Below are 23,295 nucleotides of genomic sequence, written 5' to 3'. Positions count from 1 at the left end.
CCTGTTGACCCACTTTTTCTTCTCTCTTCCTTGTCTTCCCTACTGTGTATTTCTTCTTATTGTGCTAGTCATTGGACAAATTCATCTTTACCAACCAACAAAAGTTAGGTGGTCTGATGAACACTTTCTGCCTGATGTATGCAGTTATTTTCAGCTCATGGAAAAAGTTAGCTGAGATCACTTAGTCTTAAAACCAGTTGAGGAGTGGACTGGGGGGGGAGGGTGGGTGGAGGGATGCTCAAGTGTGAGGGTCATGGGTAAGAAAAAAAAATGGAGAGTAAGAAAATAAAAACCAATTGAACCTTTTAAAACAGTTCCTGAGGCTAAACAAAAGATGATGTTCCTGAGGAGAATAAAATATAATTGACCAGGATCACAATGAACATTACCAGTTTGGATTTAGAATGCATGGTTGGTGAAGTCAAATGGAATGGCACTCCCCCCTTTTAAATTCCAGCTAAACCTTTAAAGTTTAGAGATACTTGGATTGACCATGACATTTATAGAATTGACATGGTTGATTATAGAGATGCTTTGGGAGGATGGAAAAAAAAAAAACTGGTTCTGATTCTCCCTGCTCCGTATATAATATAGCCCAATTCACAGATTCTGCTTCTTCCATCCAGTATGATTCTATCTTGCCATTTTTGTTTGTTGCTTTCCTGAACCATTCAGTTTTCATTGACTAACAAGAGAGTCAGTCAAATAATCACACTGTAGTGTAAATTGCTGACAGTATTTCTGGAGATGCTCCTAGTTCTTAGGTGAGCTGACAGCACCCAAGAGACACAGAAGATCCAGTAGCCACTTCATGGGAAATAGATGGGGAAACAGTGTCAGACTTTATTTTTTGGGGGCTCCAACATCACTGCAGATGGTGATTGCAGCCATGAAATTAAAAGATGCTTACTCCTTGGAAGGAAAGTTATGAACAACCTAGATAGCATATTAAAAAGCAGAGACATTACTTTGCCAACAAAAGTCCGTCTAGTCAAGGCTATGGTTTTTCCAGTGGTCATGTATGGATGTGAGAGTAGGACTGTGAAGAAAGCTGAGCACCAAAGAATTGATGCTTTTGAACTGTGGTGATGGAGAAGACTCTTGAGAGTCCCTTGAACTGCAAGGAGATCCAACCAGTCCATCCTAAAGCAGATCAGTCCTGGGTGCTCATTGGAAGGACTGATGCTGAAGCTGAAACTCCAATACTTTGGCCACCTCATGCGAAGAGTTGACTCATTGGAAAAGACCCTGATGCTGGGAGGGATTGGGGGGAAGAGGAGAAGGGAATGGCAGAAGATGAGATGGCTGGATGGCATCACCGACTCCATGGACATGTGTTTGGGTAAACTCCGGGAGTTTGTGATGGACAGGGAGGCCTGGCATGCTGTGATTCATGGGGTCGCAAAGAGTCGGACACGACTGAGCGACTGAACTGAACTGAAATGAACAGAAGAGCTTTAAACTGAAGCTCCAAGTGAAAAGGCAGGGCGGGGGATGGAGGGGTGGGGTCGTGGGGTACACACTGTGTGTGCAGTTATTATGGATTTCCCTGGTGGCTAAGATGGTAATGAATCTGCTTGCAATGCAGGAGACCTGAATTTGATCCCTGGGTTGGGCAGATCCCCTGGGGAAGGGAATGGCGACCCACTCCAGTATTCTTGCCTGGAGAAGCCCATGGACAAAGGAGCTTGGCAGGCTATAGACCGTGGAGTCATGAAGAGCTGGACATGACTGAACAACTAAGCATGATTCAGTATTATGTTGAGTCTCTTGCATCAATCTACCTGCTATGGGAAGGAATTAGCCAAGAAGTTGCTCATCTTCTCAAGATCAGGAATGTTTTTCAAGCCCTCACCTCCAAGGAATTCCTTTACAGTCATTCTTGGAATTTGAACTGAGTTTACCTCAACATTTCTGCTATGTTATGTCCACTGACCCTTCCCATTCTGGATTCTTGGAGTCTTTTTCCTCCTTTTTATTTATCCATCCATTTGTTTATTCAACAAGCAATCAGTGAACATTTATGGAGGTCATATTTGGAAGACTGTATTTGTACTTGGGATACAATTTGATAACACCCATTGTCAAAAGCTGTGGGGGAGGGATAGTGTGATCTAGGGTCTACAATGAACAGCTGTGCATTCATTCACTCCACTGGCTTGAACCTAAATGGAAACTGACTAGAGGTAGCCTTTTCAAATTAATTATATGTAATGAAGACTCTCTGACACAAGATTAGTCAATATAAACTGTTTAATCTAGGTGAGTGCCTATGATGGTTTGTTGATCTTATTGCAGGAGTAGATTCTCTCTCTCTGTCCTGCTAGTGGCTACCTTGACCTTCACTGTGGATTGGATGTGGAACAAGGGCTTTCAAGATCAAGAGTCTCTTTCCATAGACTCCACATTCCAGTGTCAGGGAGAGGAAGGTCAGCAGGCACTGCTGCAGCAGACTGCAGCGTTACTAATTATGAAAGCTGGGGCTTTATATTTGGTAAACCCAAGTGTGTTGACCCTAAATGTGTTTAGTGCACCTGCTGGCTCTGCTACTCCAACTTGCCTGGCTGGACCCTTTACCTCTATCACATCAGGCACATCAGGCAACCCCAATACGCTGATATGGGTAAGATGTGTACCCTTCAATGGATGTAGGCAGCTCTTTTAGGCTGGTACTTATTAGTACCATCTTACTAGATGTTGTGGCCAGAACTGGGCCTTAGACTAAAAGTTTATGGATGTGTGCACACACACTAAGTGGATTTAAGTTATTTTATGTCTTCTAACAAAAAAAATGCACTTAAATAATGAATTCCTTATGGATTTCAGGCAAAGTAGGAGAGACATTTGATGCGTGTGTGCTCAGTCTTTTCCTACTTTGCGACCCCATGGACTGTAGCCCACCAAGCTCCTCTGTCCATGGGATTTCCGAGGCAAGAATACTGGAGTGGGTTGCTATTTCCTTCTTCAGGGGAATCTTCCTGACCAGGGATCAAATCCGCATCTCCTACGGCTCCTGCAATGGCTGGCAGATTCTTTACCACTGAGCCACCTGGGAACCCCGAGATACTTAATTTCAGGTGGCCATTCTCAATTCCCCTGAAGTGTACCTTATTTCAAAGGTATATTACCTTCTTTGTTCAGTTTAGCCCAAACATGTGAGCTAGTGATAAGATTGCTATCTTTCTAGACAAGATTAAGTTCAAGAGTTTTAGCTGTGTTTAAGACTTCAGCTGAGATTTTTTAAAAAAATGCTTCCAGTTTAATATAATTTTATGTACATCCTTCCAAATGTTTTTCCTTTTCATTTCCAGTCATTATGCTGAGATAAATTTATTCTATATCTTCCTTTTAATTTATGGAGAACACATCAAAATGTTTCTGAAACATTTAGTGAAATATCAGATGATCTTTCTGATTAAAAAAAGGGATTTTTTTAAAGTCTAAAATTCAGGAAGTTGACTTACCAAAGCTAAACATACTATAATTTTAAAAGTTTAGGATTGCTTCAGAATGTGAAATTAATAAATAACAAGGTGTACCTATAATTTAGAAAAATATACCCTCTCCCCTTTATTTCTTTTACTACTATTTTTATGAAAACAATAGAACTGTACAGAGCAAAATGGACCCTTTCATTCTTAAAATCTTCTCTTTTTTTCTATGTGTTTATAATTTGGAACCATTTAAGGTAGCATTTCTCAGAGTGTGGAACACAAGACCCTCAGAGTGTGTTTCAAGGAACAGAAGACCTTCAAGACTGCCCCAAAAGGTACCTCACCAAACCAAAGCTTTCTCATTAACTAAGGGCAGAAATGTCTGGGAGACTCACAGTGAGATGGTAATACAACCTGAAGGCCCTATAAGAACGGAAGGTAATGAAAGAATGTTCTTAAATTTATCTACCCCAGCGTTGCCTGCTTTGCAAGTATATCTGTTAATACGCTTTGCAAGTATATCTGTTAATACGCTTTGCAAGTATATCTGTTAATACCCATGGATTGTACATTGGGAAATACTGACCAAGTTTTTCCTAGTTATTTAGCCCTTAAATATTTTTCCTCTTCAGAGAAGAGAAGCAGTATAATTAGATATTTGGATTTTGGACTCAGACAGCCTGAGTTCTAACTTCAACTCTGTGACCTTGAGCAAATGACTTAACCTCTTTGAATGTCAGTCTTTCTGTCTCTAAAATGGGCAAATGACTTAACCTCTTTGAATGTCAGTCTTTCTGTCTCTAGGTACATAATAGTACCAATCTTATAGAGTTGTTTGTAAGACAGATCTTCTTTAAAGTACCTAGTACACTGCCTGGCATGTAGAAAGCTCTCAGATTTTTATACTTGTGATTGTACTGTTACTATTAGAGAAGGCTTGGGTGTATATACATCTTAGGTACTCACAACAATGGGAGTCAATTATTGTGATTTTCATCATCTTGACCTTTTCATATATAGGCAATAGGTTTGGGCAGATAACAGATCTTTCTAAAAGGTCAAGTTTTGCATCTGGATTCTGCTCCAAATGTCATCTACCATACTCAAGGTTAAAGAATTCAATCTCACTGAGACCAGACTGTTTAACATAGTTAAGTTATCTAAGCTAACAAGTTTATCTTCCTTATCCTTCTGTCCTTTCAACCCATTCCCTTTCTCTTTTTTTATTTTTAAGCATTTCAGCTCCAGAATTGCTTTGATTAATGTCTCATGTTTCCTTCTCTCTTTTATCCAGCATCAACTGATTTATGGTGACCTGGCCATGTTTTGTTAATCCACCAATTCAAGAAATATTTACTGAGTACTTACATGGTCCCTGAATTTATGTATCATACTGAGCACCGAATTCTAGGATCTAGCTTTGGCAAAAGACAGAATCTGAATGCTTACATGAGGGGAAAAAATGAAAAGAAAACACAGCTTCTTTAGCAAGTTACCTGAAAAATAGCTGAAATTCAAGAAGCACTTTGACTAGGAGTGAGAGATTGTGCACACAGCGCACAATCTGAGATTGTGACTGAGATGCACTGAGATTGTGACTCAGTGGCAAAGGTTGAATTTTTCTATCACAAGCACACCTCTTTCCCAAATGCTCTCTCCCTGAAAGCTGCTGACAGAGCTTTGGCAAAAGATCATCCTCCCCTTGGCTGATAAGCTAAGCCCTGTTTTATATTTAACTCACTCCAGCGCAGGAGGGGTGGGGTGAGGGATGCGTTGTTTATAAGAGGAGCCGTGACAATGTTCTCGTCAGCCTTCTTCCTCCAGCTCAGCCCCTCTTCTGGAGTCCTTACTCCACCCCCTTGTTTCCACATTCATCCTGTGGCTAGTGGGAACGTGAAGGCAGAGGAAAAGACGCAAGAAGCCAGAGAGAGGTTTGCGAAAGGCGAAAGCAGGCTGCCAAACCAGGGAATTACTTCCAACTGGAAAAGGACTGCTGACGTTAGTTAGTTAAACTTAACATCTTTTCATGTGTAACATTTGACTTTGGAAACAAAAATGATCTTGGAGGAGGGATCATCTTGGGAAGGCTCTAAGAGATACTGCATTAAGACGAAACATGTAGCCATTATCTGCGCAGTGGTGGTGGCTGTCGGAGTGATAGTAGGACTTTCTGTGGGTTTGACCAGATCGTGTGGCTCCACAGAGACTGGACAGGGCACGACGCAGGCGCCTTCCCACCTGCCTCCCGTTACCAGCCCTCCACAGGACCAGGGGGTCTGCCCGGCCAGTGAGGATGAAAGCGGAGGCTGGAAAGATTTCCGGCTGCCGGACTTCATCAGCCCCGTGCACTACGACCTCGAGGTGAAGCCCCTGATGGAGGAGGACACGTACACGGGCAGCGTGGACATCTCCATCAACGTGAGCTCTCCCACCCGCTACCTGTGGCTACATCTCCGGGAGACGAGGATCACCAAGCTCCCGGTGCTGCGGAGGCCGTCTGGGGAGCAGGTTCAAGTCAGGCAGTGCTTCGAATACAAGAAGCAGGAGTATGTGGTGGTGGAAGCAGAGGAAGAGCTTGCGCCCAGCGCTGGCGAGGGTCCCTACCACCTGATCATGGAGTTCGCCGGCTGGCTGAACGGCTCGCTTGTGGGATTTTACAGAACGACATACGTGGAGAAAGGACAAACCAAGTAAAAAAATTTTTTTTGCTTTGTTTTTCCAAAGCCTTTATCTTTGCTTCCCGTTTCTCTTCCTTTCCTCTTTTCACCTTTCAGTTATTTTCATGGCCTGATCTTTATCTAAACTTGGCTGCATTCCTGCCCGTTTCTCTGGGAAGCAAAAACTCGCCCTGTTGTGTTTTCAAAGCCTATCACAAAATTTGAAACTATTGAATGAGCTGCATGGAGTCCAAAAAATCAGTGTAAGTCCTTTTTTTTCATCAGGAAAAATCATAATATACTGCATTTTATTCTTAATATTTATATAACTACCTGAAACTTTAAAAATACATGTTTTTGGTAACTTTCACTGGTGATATTTGTGGGCTATATGGCAATGATTTTAAGCTGAACTTTTGAAATGATATCACACTAAATTTAAGTGAAAATCAGTAAATATCAATTTTAATTTTTTGTTTTATTGGAGACTAAACCTTGAAAGAGTATATAAAATTCATGTAACTGTCTTTGTGTTTTCACTTAAGAAAGGTACGGCTGTGTCTTTTTTATCTCATATGACCAGAACTATGTTTTACTCGATAAATACTCATTGAGTCCATGCATCAGTAGTAGCACATGGATAATTCTTTGGGCTTATTATCTGCCATGCAGTATACAGTAGTTATGCTAAGTATTTTGTGACAAAAAAGATATATTAAGCAATTAAGGACATAAAAATATCCCCACACACAGAGCCCTTCAACTATACCTGTATATATATTTGCATTTCCTGAGACAAATAGTTACTTGTCTTTCATTTAGTTAGAGGCTATTACTTAGAGCTATATCAAAGACATAAATTCTCTCAATGAATTAAAAAAACCTTCACCCTGTGGGTATGGTTCTTGCATCAGAGAGGAAGGTTACACCTGAGGTACCACTGAACTTGAAACTGTTTTGACGTTTACCTCCTTAGATTCTGAACAAGTGAATAATGAAGAAACCTTAAAATTTGGCAACCGAAACTAAGGTTGGCAACTAAAAACGTATAAGCAAATATCTGATAATCAATCAAACTTGGTATATACAATACAAAGTATTTACATTCTAAAAAAAAAAAGGAAAAGAAACCTTATATCACTGTTTAGAGAAAGTTTAAGGCCAGCCCTCTGAATATCCCTTTCCTATGTGTTTGAAGCATTTTATAGAGCAAAGCAAATCTTTTGATCAAAATGCTTCCTGTTTTTTATCAGAAAGACCAAGGAATTAAAATAAAATATTTAGACATTCTTATTGTGTGGTATAGTATTAAACTGAGTAGACTAGAAATGATAGTTTGAAAAAATATTTGGAGGGATCATGTTTATATAGATAGCATATATTAATATTACTAGCAATAAAACAAGCTTCTTTATTGTTTACATATTTTTCTGTTTATAAAAATTGCAAATGCTGAAAGCATAGAAATTATAAAAAGGAAAATTAAAAGAATGTATAAATAATTTCACCATCCAGTGGTAAGCCCTGTTAACATGCTAATGTATATTCTAATTTTTTTAGGTAATCAAAATTGCAATTAAGTTATCTCTACATATCTCTCCATCCATATGCCTTTTAACTGAATATATTATAAGCATTTCCCTTTATTAAATATTTTCAAGAATCTGATTTTAAAGATTGAGCAATATTCCACTGCATGAATGCATTGTTATTTTTTAAAACCAATTCACTATTGCTAGACATTTGAGTAGCTTCCAGTACTTTATTACTATAAACAAGTCAGAAAGAACATAGCTGTAAGTACATTTGTAAGTGTATTTACAGTGTATTTCCTTATGTTAGGATGTAGTCTGAAAAATAAAATTGCTGGGTCAAAGTAAAAATATGCCAAGAAACTTGTAACATTTATTTTGGTTAGTTATTTCATAAAATATATTAATGAGACATTCACTACAGAAAACTTGAGAATCAAAAAATTATTAGAAAAATCCATCTATAACCCCATCACTCAAGTATAGTAATTGTTAGTATTTAGGCAGATAGTTTTCTAGTCATTTTTTTCTGGACACAAATATAGCATTATTATGCATTATATAATGTTGTGTAACATGTTTTTACAATATATCAACACTTTAACATTTATTTGGTGTTCTTCTGCACATGACTTAGTGCATACACGATAGTCCATGGTCTGAATATAATGTAACTTATTCAACTTTCCCATTAGATTTGGGCACTTAAATCGCTCCCACTTTTTTTACCTATAAACACCTATAAAATGTAATAAACAGCCTTTTAAAAAACTAGGAATAATATTTTCTCATATTTCTACAGGAAAATTCTTAGGAAATTGGCTCAAACTATGTAGAAGGAAATGGCAACCCACTCCAGTGTTCTTGCCTGGAGAATCCCAGAGACGGGGGAGCCTGGTGGGCTGCCGTCTATGGGGTTGCACAGAGTCAGACACGACTGAAGTGACTTAGCAGCAGCAGCAGCATGTATGTATGAGCACATGTGTGTGTGTGTGTGTGTATACATACATCTACACATATATAACACATGTGCATGTGCTTATGTATATGTATATGTATGTATCTCCAAACTGACTTTCAAAAATATGTCCCAAATTACATTTCCACAAACAATTAATAAAGTACCTATTTCTCTGAGTCTCACTAACAATAAAATGATTTAAGTGTTTGCAATTTGGGAGAGGAAAAGGAATATCTAAAGATATATCTACCTCTAAAGAACATCTACCTTCAAGAGATTCTAAAAATCTGTTAGTGTAAAGTGAAAACAAGTCAAAACTTTTAAATGATTATTGCTAAGAGTTTAAAATTGCTTCTTGGGTTGTGAAAACAACAAAAATTGCATCTGAGTAAAGCCATCAAAATACTTTATAAAAATTCTATACACTATAGGAAGGCCAAAAAATAAGGAACACAGTTCCACCCATAAGTTTCTGTTACGTATTTCATATGTATAAAAATTACTGTATGCTAACATATATTATTCATTCTGAATCTTTGGATTATTTTACCATATGAGTTAATTTTATAATAAATATACACTTGAGAGCTGACATTTTGAAACTTAGCTGTTGAGAAAATACTCAGAAGTACTAAGTGACCACAGGGTGGGGGGAAGGCCAGTGGTCAGTTAGGCTCCCTTGGAGGACTGGTGTCCCCAAGTTTGTCTGTTTTCATTGGTAGCAGTTGAGGCTCTCACATTACACAGGATGCAGCCAGTTCTGTACTGCATTCATGATTTTGGAACGATTCTGGCACATACTCAGTAACCTTATTTAGGCTCAATGGAATACTTTTTGTTTTTCTTATTATGAAATATTTTAAGCGTATGAGAAAAGTGTATTGTTTTCTTTCTTTTCTTTCTTTCAATAATGTTTTGACAATGCAGGTCTCCAGAGGGTTTCATACAAAATGCAGAGAAGAGCCACAAGAGTGAGTTCAGGGGGAATAGCACCATTCTTTCATAGCACATAGTGAACTTTGTAATATTTGATGCTTATACAATTTCAAATGCCATCAGAGTAACACATTTTTATGTATACTGTCAAGATTATATTTTCTAGCTTTAATGTCTTATTGTAAAATTAACTCTGGGATTGAGTATGTGTGGTATGGGATATTACTGTTGGAAACGCAGTGTAAACTAAACATAAATGCACTCAATAATAACCAAAATTACTTGACTTCTGTAAATACAACGGAGACTTGGACTTCACAGAAAGGAGACAACTGTCTGAGCTTCTTTCCATCAAAATTCAGAAGCAAATGCAGACTTGGAGAAGAAGGTAGAGCCAGTTCAGAGTTCCCTAGCTATGATAACCATACCATCTCACTGGGGACAGAGTTGTAGTGAGGCTTGGGAGGAGAAAGTTTGAGAAACTTAACAGCTACTTTTTCTACCATCTGGTCTGTTCCTTTGGGTCTGAGGAAAACCACTTCAAAGGACTGAAACCTTTGGAATGATTTCCTGCCCACACCACTAAACCCTCTTAACACTCTCAACAGTTACATAGGATTCCCAGTTATTCTCTTCTCAGAGTTCCCCTCTACTCACCTCTTCAGCATTTCCTTCTCTATATCTGGATTGCTCTTACACAGCATTTCCTAATTAGCTGTTCCACAGAGTTCTAGTTGCATGAAGGCATTAATAGATATTGCCAGAAAAAAGCAGGGGAGTTATTCTGTGGCCAAAGTTGTTTGGGAAATAATACTGAATACAAAATGATTTTTTTTTTTAATGGTGGGACTTTTCAGAGACTTTTATATGATAAAGTTTATGACAAACCTCTAGAAGCGGCCATAGTATGCAGTTTCCCAACCACATGACCGTGGAATCGTCTGTGGCCCCTGAGTGGGGTCTCTGTGTCTCTCTTGTTCACTACCTAGCCCACAGAGAGAACTTAACTATTATTGAATGAATGTATAGAAGCATTTTCACGTAGGCTCTCACATAACTAGTGTGCTCTGGCAAATTCTGGGACCCACTGCATCGCCACAGTTCCTTTCCTGTAGAGGAATCCAGTTTCCACCACCGACGCCTTCACTTCCCCACTAAGCATGGAAAACTTCTTTTGGTTCTTTTTCTCCCCATCTCATGTCAAAGGCAAGAGGAGCTGGTAAAATCTCTTATTTTGACTTAGGAATGCCATCTTCATACTTTAAGGACTGACAATCATTGGAATTGATAGGAATTACAAGAACTTAAAGGACAGTTTTCAGTTTGGGTTTTCTGGGGTTTTGGCAGAGGATGAAACAGGTAGTATCATTGACTCAATGGACATGACTTTGAGCAAACTGTGGGAGACAGTGAAGGACAGGGGAGCCTGGCGTGCGGCAGTCCATGAGGTTGCAAAGAGTTGAACACAACTGAACAACAACAGTATTGCTGGGATTGAAGCTGAATTTTGATGTAATGGTGGGATTTCAATAGGCAGAGACAGGTAATAAGGTAAAAGCAGGCAAAAAGGAAAGGCACTAAGTCAAAAAAGCAGATTAAGGAGAAGAAATACGTTTGTAGGAGAGGTTTATATGAAGAGGCTAACTAGAGATAAGTCTGGAAAACTCATTGGGAAAAAAAGTAAGGATAATTAATTAATGAGAGGCATTATGCAGAAAATGTTAACCCATGACTATTTACATGGAGAGAAAAGAACTAAATCTATACATGAGTATATGAGAGAAACTGCAGGTATCCAGGAAAGAGATGATAAAGATCAGGTAGGACAGTGACTTCAGGACAGACAGAAGAGAACACAATGAAGGCAACGTAGTCAGGATTGGCAGACTAGCTGGCTATAGGGAAGAGATGAGTTAAAGTTACAGATCAAGGATGCTCCAGAAGTCTGATCTGATAGCCCACCTTTCACTGATATTAGAAACAGATGAACCAGGTTTAGAAGGGAAGGCCATGAGTTTGGTGTCAGATGTGCTGAATGTTAGATATCCAGGAAGAGATGTCTAGAAGGCATTTGGATAAATAAATCTGAAGCACAAGGTTAGGATTTGTGATAAAGATGTAAGAGTTAAGTGGAAACATGGCAGAAAAGAAATCAGTGGGATGGTCATAATTATGGGTGTGTGTGTGTATGTATGTGATATGCTCACACATGGATATGTACACTCACTGTAGTTCTGCTCTTGAAATTTTAACTGTATGTTGGTTTATTCATTATATTCTTGGATTTTTATGTCAAGTTATTGGTATGCCCATTATCAATAAAGAACAGATTGGGGGGGAGGCCTTGTTTACTTGTTGCAGGATGCACAGTAATTTCCTTTATGTTGGAAGCAAGGAAACAAAAAGAAATTTTACTTGAGTACCCTCCACTTAGAAAAAAAGCCATTGGAAAATAAAATAATTAACTGGTTCAAACCGCTGTAAAAATAGGTTGGAGTCTGGATAATAATCTAAATGGGTTGTTTTGCACTGATCAGCCCCCGTACTTAATTCTGGAACCCTGTACTAAGTCTGCAATGATAGTTGTGGCTGCCTCACCTGCATCAGAAGTCCTTCGTTTAAGTTTTCACCCAGACCTTGCTGTTCACTTTGCTGGCTCAAGTTATTAAACTACTGAATGTAGCCTGACAGGCTTCATTGGAAACGGTGTGCCAGATGATTTATGAGGCTGTCAAGCAGTTGTTTTTATTTTCAGTTGATTCCAAGTGAACGGCTTGGTGCTTGCATCATCACTTCCTCTCCCTTCAGCTTTCTCTGAGGTTACCTTGATCTCCCACACTCAGAGAAGTCAGAGGAATGCCTTCCCTTTTGTAAAACTAACAGACTACACAGAATTATATTTTTAATGTGCTGGGTCTAGTAAGTGACTTATTAACATGACATGGAGAGGCTCCTGTAGAAAAATGGTCTGCCTCAGCACTTTTGCCTAGCATTGTAATTATTCAAGACATACCCAAGAGTTACTCCTGAGCGTACTGTGATTAGCCAGGCTTTTTCCATTAAATTTGCAAAACAATTCATCTAATTTTAAAAAGAAGCTCTTATCACTGAATAACACCTCTCCAAAGAAGTCACTGTCTGAAATGGTTTTGTACGGCTATCTCATATACATTGTTTTCAAATTTGCATATATTTAGAAACTTTAGTAACTGTGATGGAATTTAGCATATACAAATAGGGCCTTTTTAAAAAACTGAAGAATACTTGATTTATAATATTAGCTTCAGGTTTATAGTATAGAGATTCAATATTTTTACAGATGATAGTCCATGTAAAGTTATTATAAAATATTGGCTATATTCCCTGTGCTGTATGATATATCCTGAGCACCTGTTTCATTCATAATGGTTCACACCTCTTAATCCCCTCCCCTTATCTTGCCTCTCCCTGCCTCCCTCTTCCCACTGGTAACCACTAGCTTGTTCTCTATATCTGTGAGTCTGTTTCTGTTTTGTTATATTTATTTTTTAGATTCCACATATAGGTGACAACACAATATCTGTCTTTCTCTGTCTGACTTACTCCATTAAGCATAATACCCTTCAGGTCTATGGATATTGTTGCAAATAGCACTCTCATTCTTTTCAATGGTTGAGCAATATTCACTGTATACACATATACCACATCATCTTTATCCATTCATTTGTTGATGACACTTAGGTTGTTTTCATATCATGGCTATGAACATTGAAGTGCATCTATCTTTTCAAATTAGTGTTTTCACTTTTTTTCCAGATAGATCCCCAGGACTGAAATTACTGGATCATATGGTAGTTCTATTTTTATTGTTTTGAGGAACCTCCATACTGCTTTCCACAGTGACATTGGTAAATGTACCAATTTACATTCCCTCCAACGTCCTACCAGGGCTCCTTTTTCTCCACATCCTTACCAACATTTATTATTTGTATTTTCTGTATTCCTGTTGTCAATGTGGTGTATCACATTGATTGATTTATGTATCTTGAACCATCCTTCCATCCCTAGAATAAATCCTACTCGATGATGGTGTCTGATCTTTTTTATTATTGAATTCAGTTTGCTAATATTTTGTTGAGGATTTTTATATCTATATTCATCTGAGATATTGGGTTATAATTTTCTTTTTTGTACTGTTTTTGCCTATTTTCAGTATCAAATTAATGGTGGCTTTGTGGAATGAGTTTGGAAGTGTTCTCTTCTCTTTAATTTTTTTAGAATATTTTGAGAAGGATAGATATTAACTCTTCTCTCTCTATATATATTCTATATTGGTAGAATTCCCCTGTGAAGCTGTCTAGTCCTGGATTTTTGTTTGCTAGGAGTTTTTTTAAATTGGTCTGTTCAGATTGTCTATTTGTTCCTAATTCAGTCTGGAAGATTCTATGTCTCTAGAAATTTATCCATTTCTTCTAGGTTGTTCAATTTATTGCTTTATGCTTTAGAGCTGTTCATAATACTCTCATGTTTTTTAATCTCTGTTATATTGGTTATAATTTCTCTTCTTTCATTTCTTATTTTGTTAATTGGTGTCCTCTCTCTTTTTTCTTGGTGAATCTGGCTAAATATTTATAAATTTTGTTTATCTTTCCAAGGAACAGCTCTTGGTTTTATTGATCTTTTCTATTTTTTTTAGGTTTCTATTTATTTCCTTCTGATCTTTATTATTTCCTTCTTTCTGCTGACATTGGGCTCTGTTCTTTTTCTTTCAGGTTGTTTATTTGAGACTTTTCTTGTTTCTTGAGGTAGGCATGTGTTTCTATAAACTTTTCTTTTAGAACAGTTTTTGCTACATCCCATAGATAGATAGTTTTTATTTTCATTTGTCTCAAGGTATTTTCTGATTTCCTTTTTGATTTCCTGATTGAAACATTGGGGGTTTTTTTTAGTAGCATGTTTTTTAGTCTCCACCTGTTTGTGTTTTTTCTCATTTTTATTCCTGTAAATGATACCTTTGGTTTCATAATGCTGTAGTCAGAAAAAATGCTCGATATAACTTCTGTCCTCTTAAATTTGTTTAGACTTGTTTTGTGGCCTAACATACATCCTGGAGAACACTGCATGTACTCTTGAAAAGAATGTGTTCTACTGTTCTTGGATGTAATGTCCTACAGATACATATTAAGCACAACTAGTCCAAGCTGTCATTTAAGATCACTGATTTCTTAATGGTTTTCTATCTAACAATCCTATCTGAATGACTGTCCATTGATGTAAGTGATGTGATCAAGTCCTTACTTATTATTGTACTATTGTCAATTTCTCTTTTTGTCTGTTACTGTTTGCTTTATATATTTAAGTATTCCTATAATGGGTTCATATGTGTTGTTCTTCAGTCGCTAACTTGTGTCCAACTCTTTGTGACCTCACGAACTGCAGCACATCAGGCTTCCATGTCTTTCACTATCTCCTGGAGTTTGCTCAAAGTTAAGTCCACTGAGTTGATGATGCTGTCCAATCATCTCATCCTCTGTCATCCTCTTCTCCTCCTGCCCTCAATCTTTCCCAGCATCAGAGTCGGTTTTCCAATGAGTCAGTTCTTTGCATCAGGTGGCCAAAGTATTGGAGCTTCAGCTTCAGCATCAGTGAATATTCAGGGTTGATTTCCTTTAGGATTGAGTAGTTTGATCTCCTTGCTGTCCAAAGGACTCTCAAGAGTCTTCTCCAGCACCACAATTTGAAACATCAATTCTTCGGCTTTCAGCCTTCTTTATGGTCCATAGTCTCTTCGTGTACTGATCCTCTATCATTATAAAATGCCTTGTCTTTTGTTATAGACTCTATTTTCAGTCTACTTTGTTTCATATGAGTATTGCTATCCCAGCTTTCTTGACATTTCCATGTACACTAAATATCTTTTTTTAATCCCCTCACTTTCATCTGTGTGTGTCTTCAGCTCTGAAGCAAGTCTCTTGTAGGCAACATGTAGAAGGGTCTTGCTTTTTGTATATATAGTTGTATATTATTTATACACAAAGTAATTTTGTTCCAGTACAGATATTTCTGCCTAATGAATATATTTTGAAATCTGTTGTGAAAAGTGCTATATCAGAAAGCATAGTTAGCCTTCTATAGGAAAGAAAATAAAGTGTATTCTAATACTGTTGTGCAAATTTCAAGGGAGTTTCTAATACATTACTACATGTGATCTACCACTTTTCCTTCTCCTATAACTCTGTGGAAAGGCCAGATGTGCTCTGGTAACCAGGTTTTACAGATGAAGACACTAAGAAATAGTAGGTTTTGTGACTTGCACAAAATCACACTTAAAGGGCTGGAGTAGGATTAGAATCTAGGAATTTTTACTTTTAGAAGAGGGTTTTCCCCATAAAATCACAGAGGCTCTGAACTTTAAAAATGAAAAAAAAAAAAAGAAATCCACATTTTGTAGCCCTTCTGGTTGATGAATGTCACTATATGTATACCAGTGTAAGTCCAGATCACTATGATTGAGTGGGACTTGCTGTAATTAACATTTGCTGACAGGACCACCAGACCATCAACATGGACCAAACATACGACACAGAGATCTCACCAATACCGCCCCATTCCACTTCCAAAGGTAGGCTCTGATGTACTGTAATATAGTAAGGCATCTTTCCCCTACAATCAAGCACAATCTCTTTTAAAGAGAGATTGTGAGCAAAGGATGGAAAATTCTTCTCGGATGCTTAGGAGTACATACTGTAGCACAGACACTGAAACCAAATATTTGAAAAACTACCCAATGGCTGTTGCTTAGAATAGTATTATTCCATTATTCCACTCCTTCATCACGCCACCTCCCCCACACATGCCGGTGCATGCACACGCACATGCTCACGTGTGAACACACACACAAACTCTCTCTCTCTCATATTCCCAAATTAGTTGGCTGGCTTATTTCTGGGATATGACTAAACTGAAACATTCTTGCAGAGAGTAACTTTTCCTTTTCTTTTGTCTGAGAAAGAAATCAGAATCTGGAAGAATTCAGAAGAAAAAACAGGCCGACTAAACATGGAGTTGGAGCTAATGAATCTTATTATAAACCCTCAGTACTCTGAGAAAGTGTACAGATTTCTTTATGTTCTGATGCATTTGAGATTCACACTTCCCTTGTAGCTCAGTCAGTAAAGAATCTGCCTGCAGTGCAGGAGATCTGGGTTCGATCCCTGGGTTGGGAAGATCCCCTGGAGAAGGAAATGGCGGCCCACTCCAGTCTCCTTGCCTGGAAAATCTCATGGACAGAGGAGCCTGGTGGGCTGCAGTCCATGGGGTTGTGAAGAGTTGGGCACGACTGAGCGACAAGCACTTACTTACTTAACAGTCTCAGGTGTTAGAAACTTCAATTGACTAGTTAAACTGTTATCATCACAAAAACTAATCAGTAATACTGGGACTGTTTGGATAACTTTCTGTTTTGAAATAATTTCAAACTTAACAGGAAAGTTACAATAATAATACAAGGAATTATAGGAACACAACCAATGGTTTATATTTTGTCCTATTTTCTCTCTTCTCTATCTCTCTCTTTAGACTATGTTGAAACATTGTCTTCCTTTATCTCTTCACATTCAGTATATGTTTTTTAAGTACAGAACCTTTTCTAACATAAACCACAGTGCAGTTATCAGAACCAGAACATTAAACATTGATATAATTTTTGTGATGAGTTCTGGGTCCTTTTATTGGAGAGTGGTAACGGGAACTAGTTGTGCTCACTGCTACAAGCATGTTATTTCGTCTAGTCCTGTTCAGCAGACAAAGATAGGGAACACGTGTCTTGTATATTTTTATGTCCATTTACATATTTACAAAAAAATCATTGAATTTAAACTGATCCTTCAGTTACAGTTCAGTCTCAAGGTCTAGTCTCCTTTTTTTTTAAAAACAAATTCATAACTCTCTTCCCCAGCAGTTAGAAACCTGCCTTCCGTCATCTTCTTTTTTTCTTTTTTAATTTGCTCATACTCAGAATATAGAAAAGTTTGTTTTTTCATTGCTAACTCATATCACTGCAACAATCTAAACCTACTTACTGGAACTCAATATTGATTTACAGTTATTTTAAGATAGATTTTATATATATTAAGTGCACAAATGTAATGAGAACAATCTAGTGAATTTTGAGAAATGTACACATCTTTGTTAATCACACCCATAATAAAGTATAGACTTTTTTCAATCATCCCAAAAAAGTTGTCCCCTCAGTCAACAGTATCCCAAAAGACAGCCCTTTTCCAGTTTTATTTTTCAGAGATTAGTTTTATTGGCTAAGTTTTTAACAAGTAATTTTTATATCCAGAGGGTTTTAAAAGGAACTTCAAAAATATTTTAATTTCTTGTAGATGAATGTTGACCTATGACATATTAGTTTTTAGATAAATTGTGTATATAATGCATCCTTGAATCCAAATAAAGTGCAGACTTTTACCATGGCCTCTGCTGATCATTTAGTCCCTCCAGTTCACTGTACTTCAGCTACTCTGGACATCTTTCAGGTCCTCAACCAGAGTAAATTCTTTTCCACTTTAGCAACTATGCACTTGTTGTTCCCTCTATTAAAGAAACACATTTTCCTTAATCTTCACCTTTCTGGGGTTTTCTCATCATTTAGATCTCAGCAAACCATCACCTCCGGCAAGAGACTGTCCCTGACTATTCTGCCTTATATTGCCCACCACTTTTCCTGGGTCATTCTCTGTCACTTTCCTTGTTTTATTTTCTGCATAGCTCTTATGACTCTCCTTATCTATCTATCCTTTGTTATATCCTCAGTATGTAGAATGATACCTGGTAAATGTATGTGTGTGTCTGTGTATGAAAGAGTAGGTTTAACAAATATTTATTGGATGAATGCAGGATGTAATAATTTGTTATTCTTTATGAAATACCTTCATTAGTCCCTCAGAATTCTGAAGGACAAAATATTTTTCTTATATAAATTATTAATGAATATGTCAACATTTCTATTTTACACTTTTTACTCTGCTTAGTCTTCAAATGAGCCAATGTACAATCTTACTGTACTATAACTACATATAAAAAGTATATATTCATTGATTTTTTTTGAGCAATTACTCAAAAAAAATAGTCCCACTTTGAAATGATGGAAACATTATAAAGTAACATTTTAGTTTAATAACGTATATGCCTAGTTAGAGCCATAAAAGAATATTGTCTCTTTCCAAAAGGAGTTTTAAATCTGGCCAAAGATTGCTTCACTGGGAGATTGTTCAGGGACTGCTTTGCATAGAAATGAAACTAAGGGTTTTGTCCCTGGTGTAACATAAGTAAGAAAGAATGTGCTATTAGGGACAGGGTCTGTGGACTCTAGAATATACTCCTCTACTCCATGACAGAACACAGCTGTTCACACTTACAAGGACAGCTACAAGCAAGCCTTTGAGTTTGGCTTTGTGTTTATTTACTTGTCACTTGATAGCTTTAGGATGGAAAGAATGATAGCACATAAATTGGATTGATTTTTGCTCATCACAGATTTTTAGTTATGGGACCAAAATACTTAACTATTCATATAAAATAACCAAAGCAGTTTCTGAATTTTCATTTGTTAACCTAAAAATTCCAGTGAAGACTTTGACAACTATTTGATAGATTTCTGGATGGACACTTGCTTTAAGAAATGCAAGAGTTGATTACATAGTTGATTGTTTTCTATAGGAATAGAGGCTGTCAGAAGAGGCAACATATATTTTGTTTGTGTGTTTGTTTCTAAGGAGCATAGCAGCCACTGATCATGAACCAACAGATGCCAGGAAATCCTTCCCTTGTTTTGATGAGCCCAACAAAAAGGCAACGTATACAATATCCATTGTCCACTCCAAAGAATATAAGGCACTTTCAAATATGCCAGTGGAGGTGAGTATTTTAAATTCTTTTAAAATTTATGCAGATAGTGTGTTTATAATATCAGGTAAATTTCCTGATTTGCTATGAGAGAACCTACTGAATTCTAAAATAAATGTGCTCTAATAGCTTATTTAGAGGCTTGAAAATGCATTTGGGCAATCTCTTATCTTTGAGTACTAGGAGTCTTTAATTCAAGATATTACAATCTAGTCAAAATACCTTGTTGGGTTTTCTAAGCAAGAATGGATACAGTAGACATATGTCAGCTAGGCTCTGCGTAAATGAAAGAATCCCCTAATCATGACAAATTAAAGGCAAACGAATGGAATTACAGATTTAAAAATATTCAGGGGCCTAGTCTTCTTGGTTTCTAAAAAAAAAAAATCATCACTTAAATGTTGAAATATAGCTACCAACTCCAGGGATCACCATGCCCATAGGTATTCTAGTGAACAAGAAATACTCATTAAATGTTAAAAAAAAAAAAAAAAGGCTACAATAAATTCTGTTTGTATAATTATTAACATGACTCTTCCCTCTGTTCCAGCTCCTCAACCCTATAATGGATAACACACTTAACTAAAGGATCATTACCTCAAGGTTGAGGTTTATTATGCCTTATATCTTTGACATGTGAAAGGGTGAAGCTCATCCTTAGATATAATTGTCACCTACCCAATACCAGAAAAGCACTGTGTCTACATTACACTTCCCATCTTTCTGATCCACTATCTGAAGTATAATCACTGAAATCATCCTCTTTAATTACAGATATTCCTCAGAAAAGCAAACAAAAGCCTTAAGGTTAAATGCAAGCTTTTCAACGTTTCTTCTAGTGTCAGACTGCTAGGCAATAGGGTTTTGACTGGAGAAGAAAGAGGAAAAGATGAACTTAAAGGATGATACACTAATCCAGAGGACTGGGTCAGAGTACAATGCCATCAGAATTCTTGGCATGTGAGGGTGGGAGGAAGAATGCAAACTTTACTAACTGCTGTTTAAGGTTCTGCCACAGGACCTTTTTGTCGTGCAGAGTACACACTTCTTCACCTTCACCTAGTTTCAGAAACTAGCCCTGGAGGAAGGTGCATAGCCTTAGGATATCAGAACTGCTATGAGGTTTTTATCATAGAGTAACTGCTGGGGCTTCAACTCTTCTCTACAAGCACATGCTTGCCTTGTCTATCAGGCATCAAGCTCTAATCCAGCCTCCCTCTCTTAATCCTTTTTTAACTTCCCACTGTAGAGTGACTCACTGTGGTTGCAGGGCATGTGGAAGTGTTTACACAGTGGGCAGCAGGAATTAGGACTGGTGACTGGCAGTGAGGAAGGCAAAGTGGCATGGACAGAAAGCCAGACAGATGGAGTTGGTAGCTGCAGCAAGTGATACAGTCTTTCTCTCTCTCCATGGTAGCCAAGGCAGTGACTTTAGTGACCATACCTAGGTCTCTGATGGAGACAACCAGAGACAACCCGACCTCCTGCTATGCCTGGCACAGCTAATGCCCTCTTGCATGTAGTCAAATTAGCAAATACCTGCTTAGTTCTTCCTGTGTGCAAGGCACTGATCACTAGCCTATTCTTCACTAAGCAGTCATGGTGTATGCTCAAATATTATGGTCAGGATTTTGTGTTTAATGCAGAAAGATAAACTCCTGTCTAGTTTATATCACAAAGTTGAACTTCTCCCTAAGAAACCTCATACAGTATATAGTTCAATCATACTCTCACAGTACTAAAAATAAAATGAATTTTCCTCCAGTCTTTTCAACATCACCATTTAGGGGTAAAATTTCTTGCTACTATTAAGCTTTGACAAGCTTTTTTTCTGACTGGAAAGCCAGGTTTAGAGTAACTGTTTGTCTTGTCCATGATTGATCGTTTTATAAATAAAAGATTATCTTTTGCTCTCAATAGAAAGAAGAGTCGGTGGATGATAGATGGAATCGGACAACTTTCCAGAAGTCTGTTCCCATGAGTACTTACCTGGTGTGCTTTGCGGTACATCAGTTTGACTCTGTAACGAGGATATCAAACAGGGGGATACCTGTGAGTACCACTATATTTTTAAATATTTAACACCTATGCATTTGTGATTGTCTACTTTTTTTGAACAGTTTCTTTTTACCCCACACTAGAAAAGCCCATTAGTCACCAAGGTCTGTGAGTCTGATGAGACACTGAACAATATAGAAAAACGTAAGCTGAAAGGACCCAGGTGAAAAATAAACAAAACAGCCATAGGAATGGATGGCCTTGAATTGTTTCAGGAGAAAATTCACTATAAATCCAAACCTAGTTTCTAAGGATATCAGCACAAAGGCATTAAATATTTGAGCATGCTCAACTCAGTAAAATGATTGGGTTTATGTGTTTGGGTGGCGTCCAAGATGGAGGCCAGAGGGAAAGGAAGAAATCCGAGGTAGATGAATATCCTTCAGGTAGCTAAGTACTGAGATGTTTGTGGTGCCATCCCAATATGTAATTCAACATAAGACTGCAGCAAGGTATCAAAAACAATTTTCTTAAAAATGTAAGAAAATACAAATAAGCTTTTAAAAAAAATCAAAATGATGAACTTAATAATTTTCTCTTGAAAAATTAAATACTAAATACTTTTACCTAATTATTTTTCTCTTTTTGGAGGCCCTCATTCTGCTCATGCCCTAAACTTGCTATCTAATGGTTAGTCTGCCTCTGTGCCATATAGTATACATATGAAACATTATATTCTTTGTAGTATAATTTTATAAGGAAGAAATCATTACTCCCACTTTACAAATGAGAAAACTGAAATAATGGGTTTAAGTAATTTTCTCAAAATCATGCAACTGGCAAGTGTGGAGACTCAAATTCCAGATTCTTTTCCAACAATGTACCCTGCTGTAAACCTCCTGAAATGTGATATCCTGAAAAATATCTTTACCTCTTCACCAGTCACTGGAGGGAAGAGGTACTTCTCCCTCCATCCTATCTATAGAAGACAGCTAGCCAGAGTTTTCCCTCCTGCAAAAACCTGTGGGGCTCTTTTCTTCAAAATGGAACAGAACCTTGCAGGAGAACTTAAAGGCATCTAGTGTGAATGTCAGTCCAAGGTAAATTCTGCCTCGATGGCATGTGACTAGCTGCACCCAAGCACAGATGCTCCAGTACAATTTCCCACTCCAGACAGAATTACAGGAAAACCACACCACTTTTATCTACTTAAAAGTAACCTCAGTGGGAACCCACATTATTCTCACAGTACTACATTCTTATAGCTAAACAGACAGCCTAAGACAAACCGGCATATGAGGAAAACAAGCAACATAAAAGAGAAAATCCAAGACAAATAAACAGCCAAGCACAGTGTGAGCAAATAATAATAGTTAGAAACCAAAAAAAGCCATAAAGATTAAACATTCTCACACACCCAGCCTTTAATTATTACCCTCAGAGATTCAAGAAGATATGACCACCATAAAATAAAAACAGAAAACTATGAGAAAACAATCAGAAATAGTAGTCAGAGTTTAAGAACATAACTTTCAAAGCATGACATGGCTGTAACCCCCAGGAACTTGTTGCTAATTCTTCCAAACCCAGAGCCCAGTAGGCCGACAGGTTTAGTTCCTGCCAACTGCTCTGTGTTTTTATACACTCCACAGAGATGCTTATGTTGTTTGAAGACCTGATGTGTCCTGTAGGCTTTCCACTTTTATGTTGCAACTGTCATTTCTGTTTGGTAGGAGCAGTGTGGTTCCTCTTTAGTTGCTAAGTCATGTCTGACTCTTTCCGACCCCAGGGACTGTAGCCCACCAGGTTCCTCTGTCCATGGGATTCTCCAGGCAAGAATACTGGAGTGGGTTGCCATTTCCTTCTCCAGGGGATCTTCCCAACCC

The 23,295-nt window shown here is 37.7% G+C and overlaps 1 protein-coding gene and 1 long non-coding RNA gene across 2 annotated transcripts in view; one reads left to right on the top strand and one right to left on the bottom strand.

Annotated features, from left to right (window-relative positions):
• The window catches only part of LOC133071638 (uncharacterized), a 264,630-nt gene that overhangs the window by 175,225 nt on the left and 66,110 nt on the right, over window positions 1-23,295 (bottom strand). The window lies entirely within an intron of this gene.
• The window catches only part of ENPEP (glutamyl aminopeptidase), a 79,469-nt gene continuing 61,412 nt past the window's right edge, over window positions 5,239-23,295 (top strand). Inside the window, exons 1-3 of the mRNA XM_061164210.1 lie at window positions 5,239-6,124; window positions 19,282-19,423; window positions 21,332-21,463. Of these exons, the coding sequence (XP_061020193.1) occupies window positions 5,490-6,124; window positions 19,282-19,423; window positions 21,332-21,463 (909 nt within the window). The 5' untranslated portion in view covers window positions 5,239-5,489. The remainder of the gene's footprint in view (window positions 6,125-19,281; window positions 19,424-21,331; window positions 21,464-23,295) is intronic.

Source organism: Dama dama, chromosome 17 (genome assembly GCF_033118175.1).
Source record: "Dama dama isolate Ldn47 chromosome 17, ASM3311817v1, whole genome shotgun sequence".
In the NCBI taxonomy this organism is placed as follows: Eukaryota; Metazoa; Chordata; class Mammalia; order Artiodactyla; family Cervidae; genus Dama; species Dama dama.
Note: the sequence above shows the minus strand (reverse complement) of the source record. Positions and strands in the feature narration are given on the sequence as shown.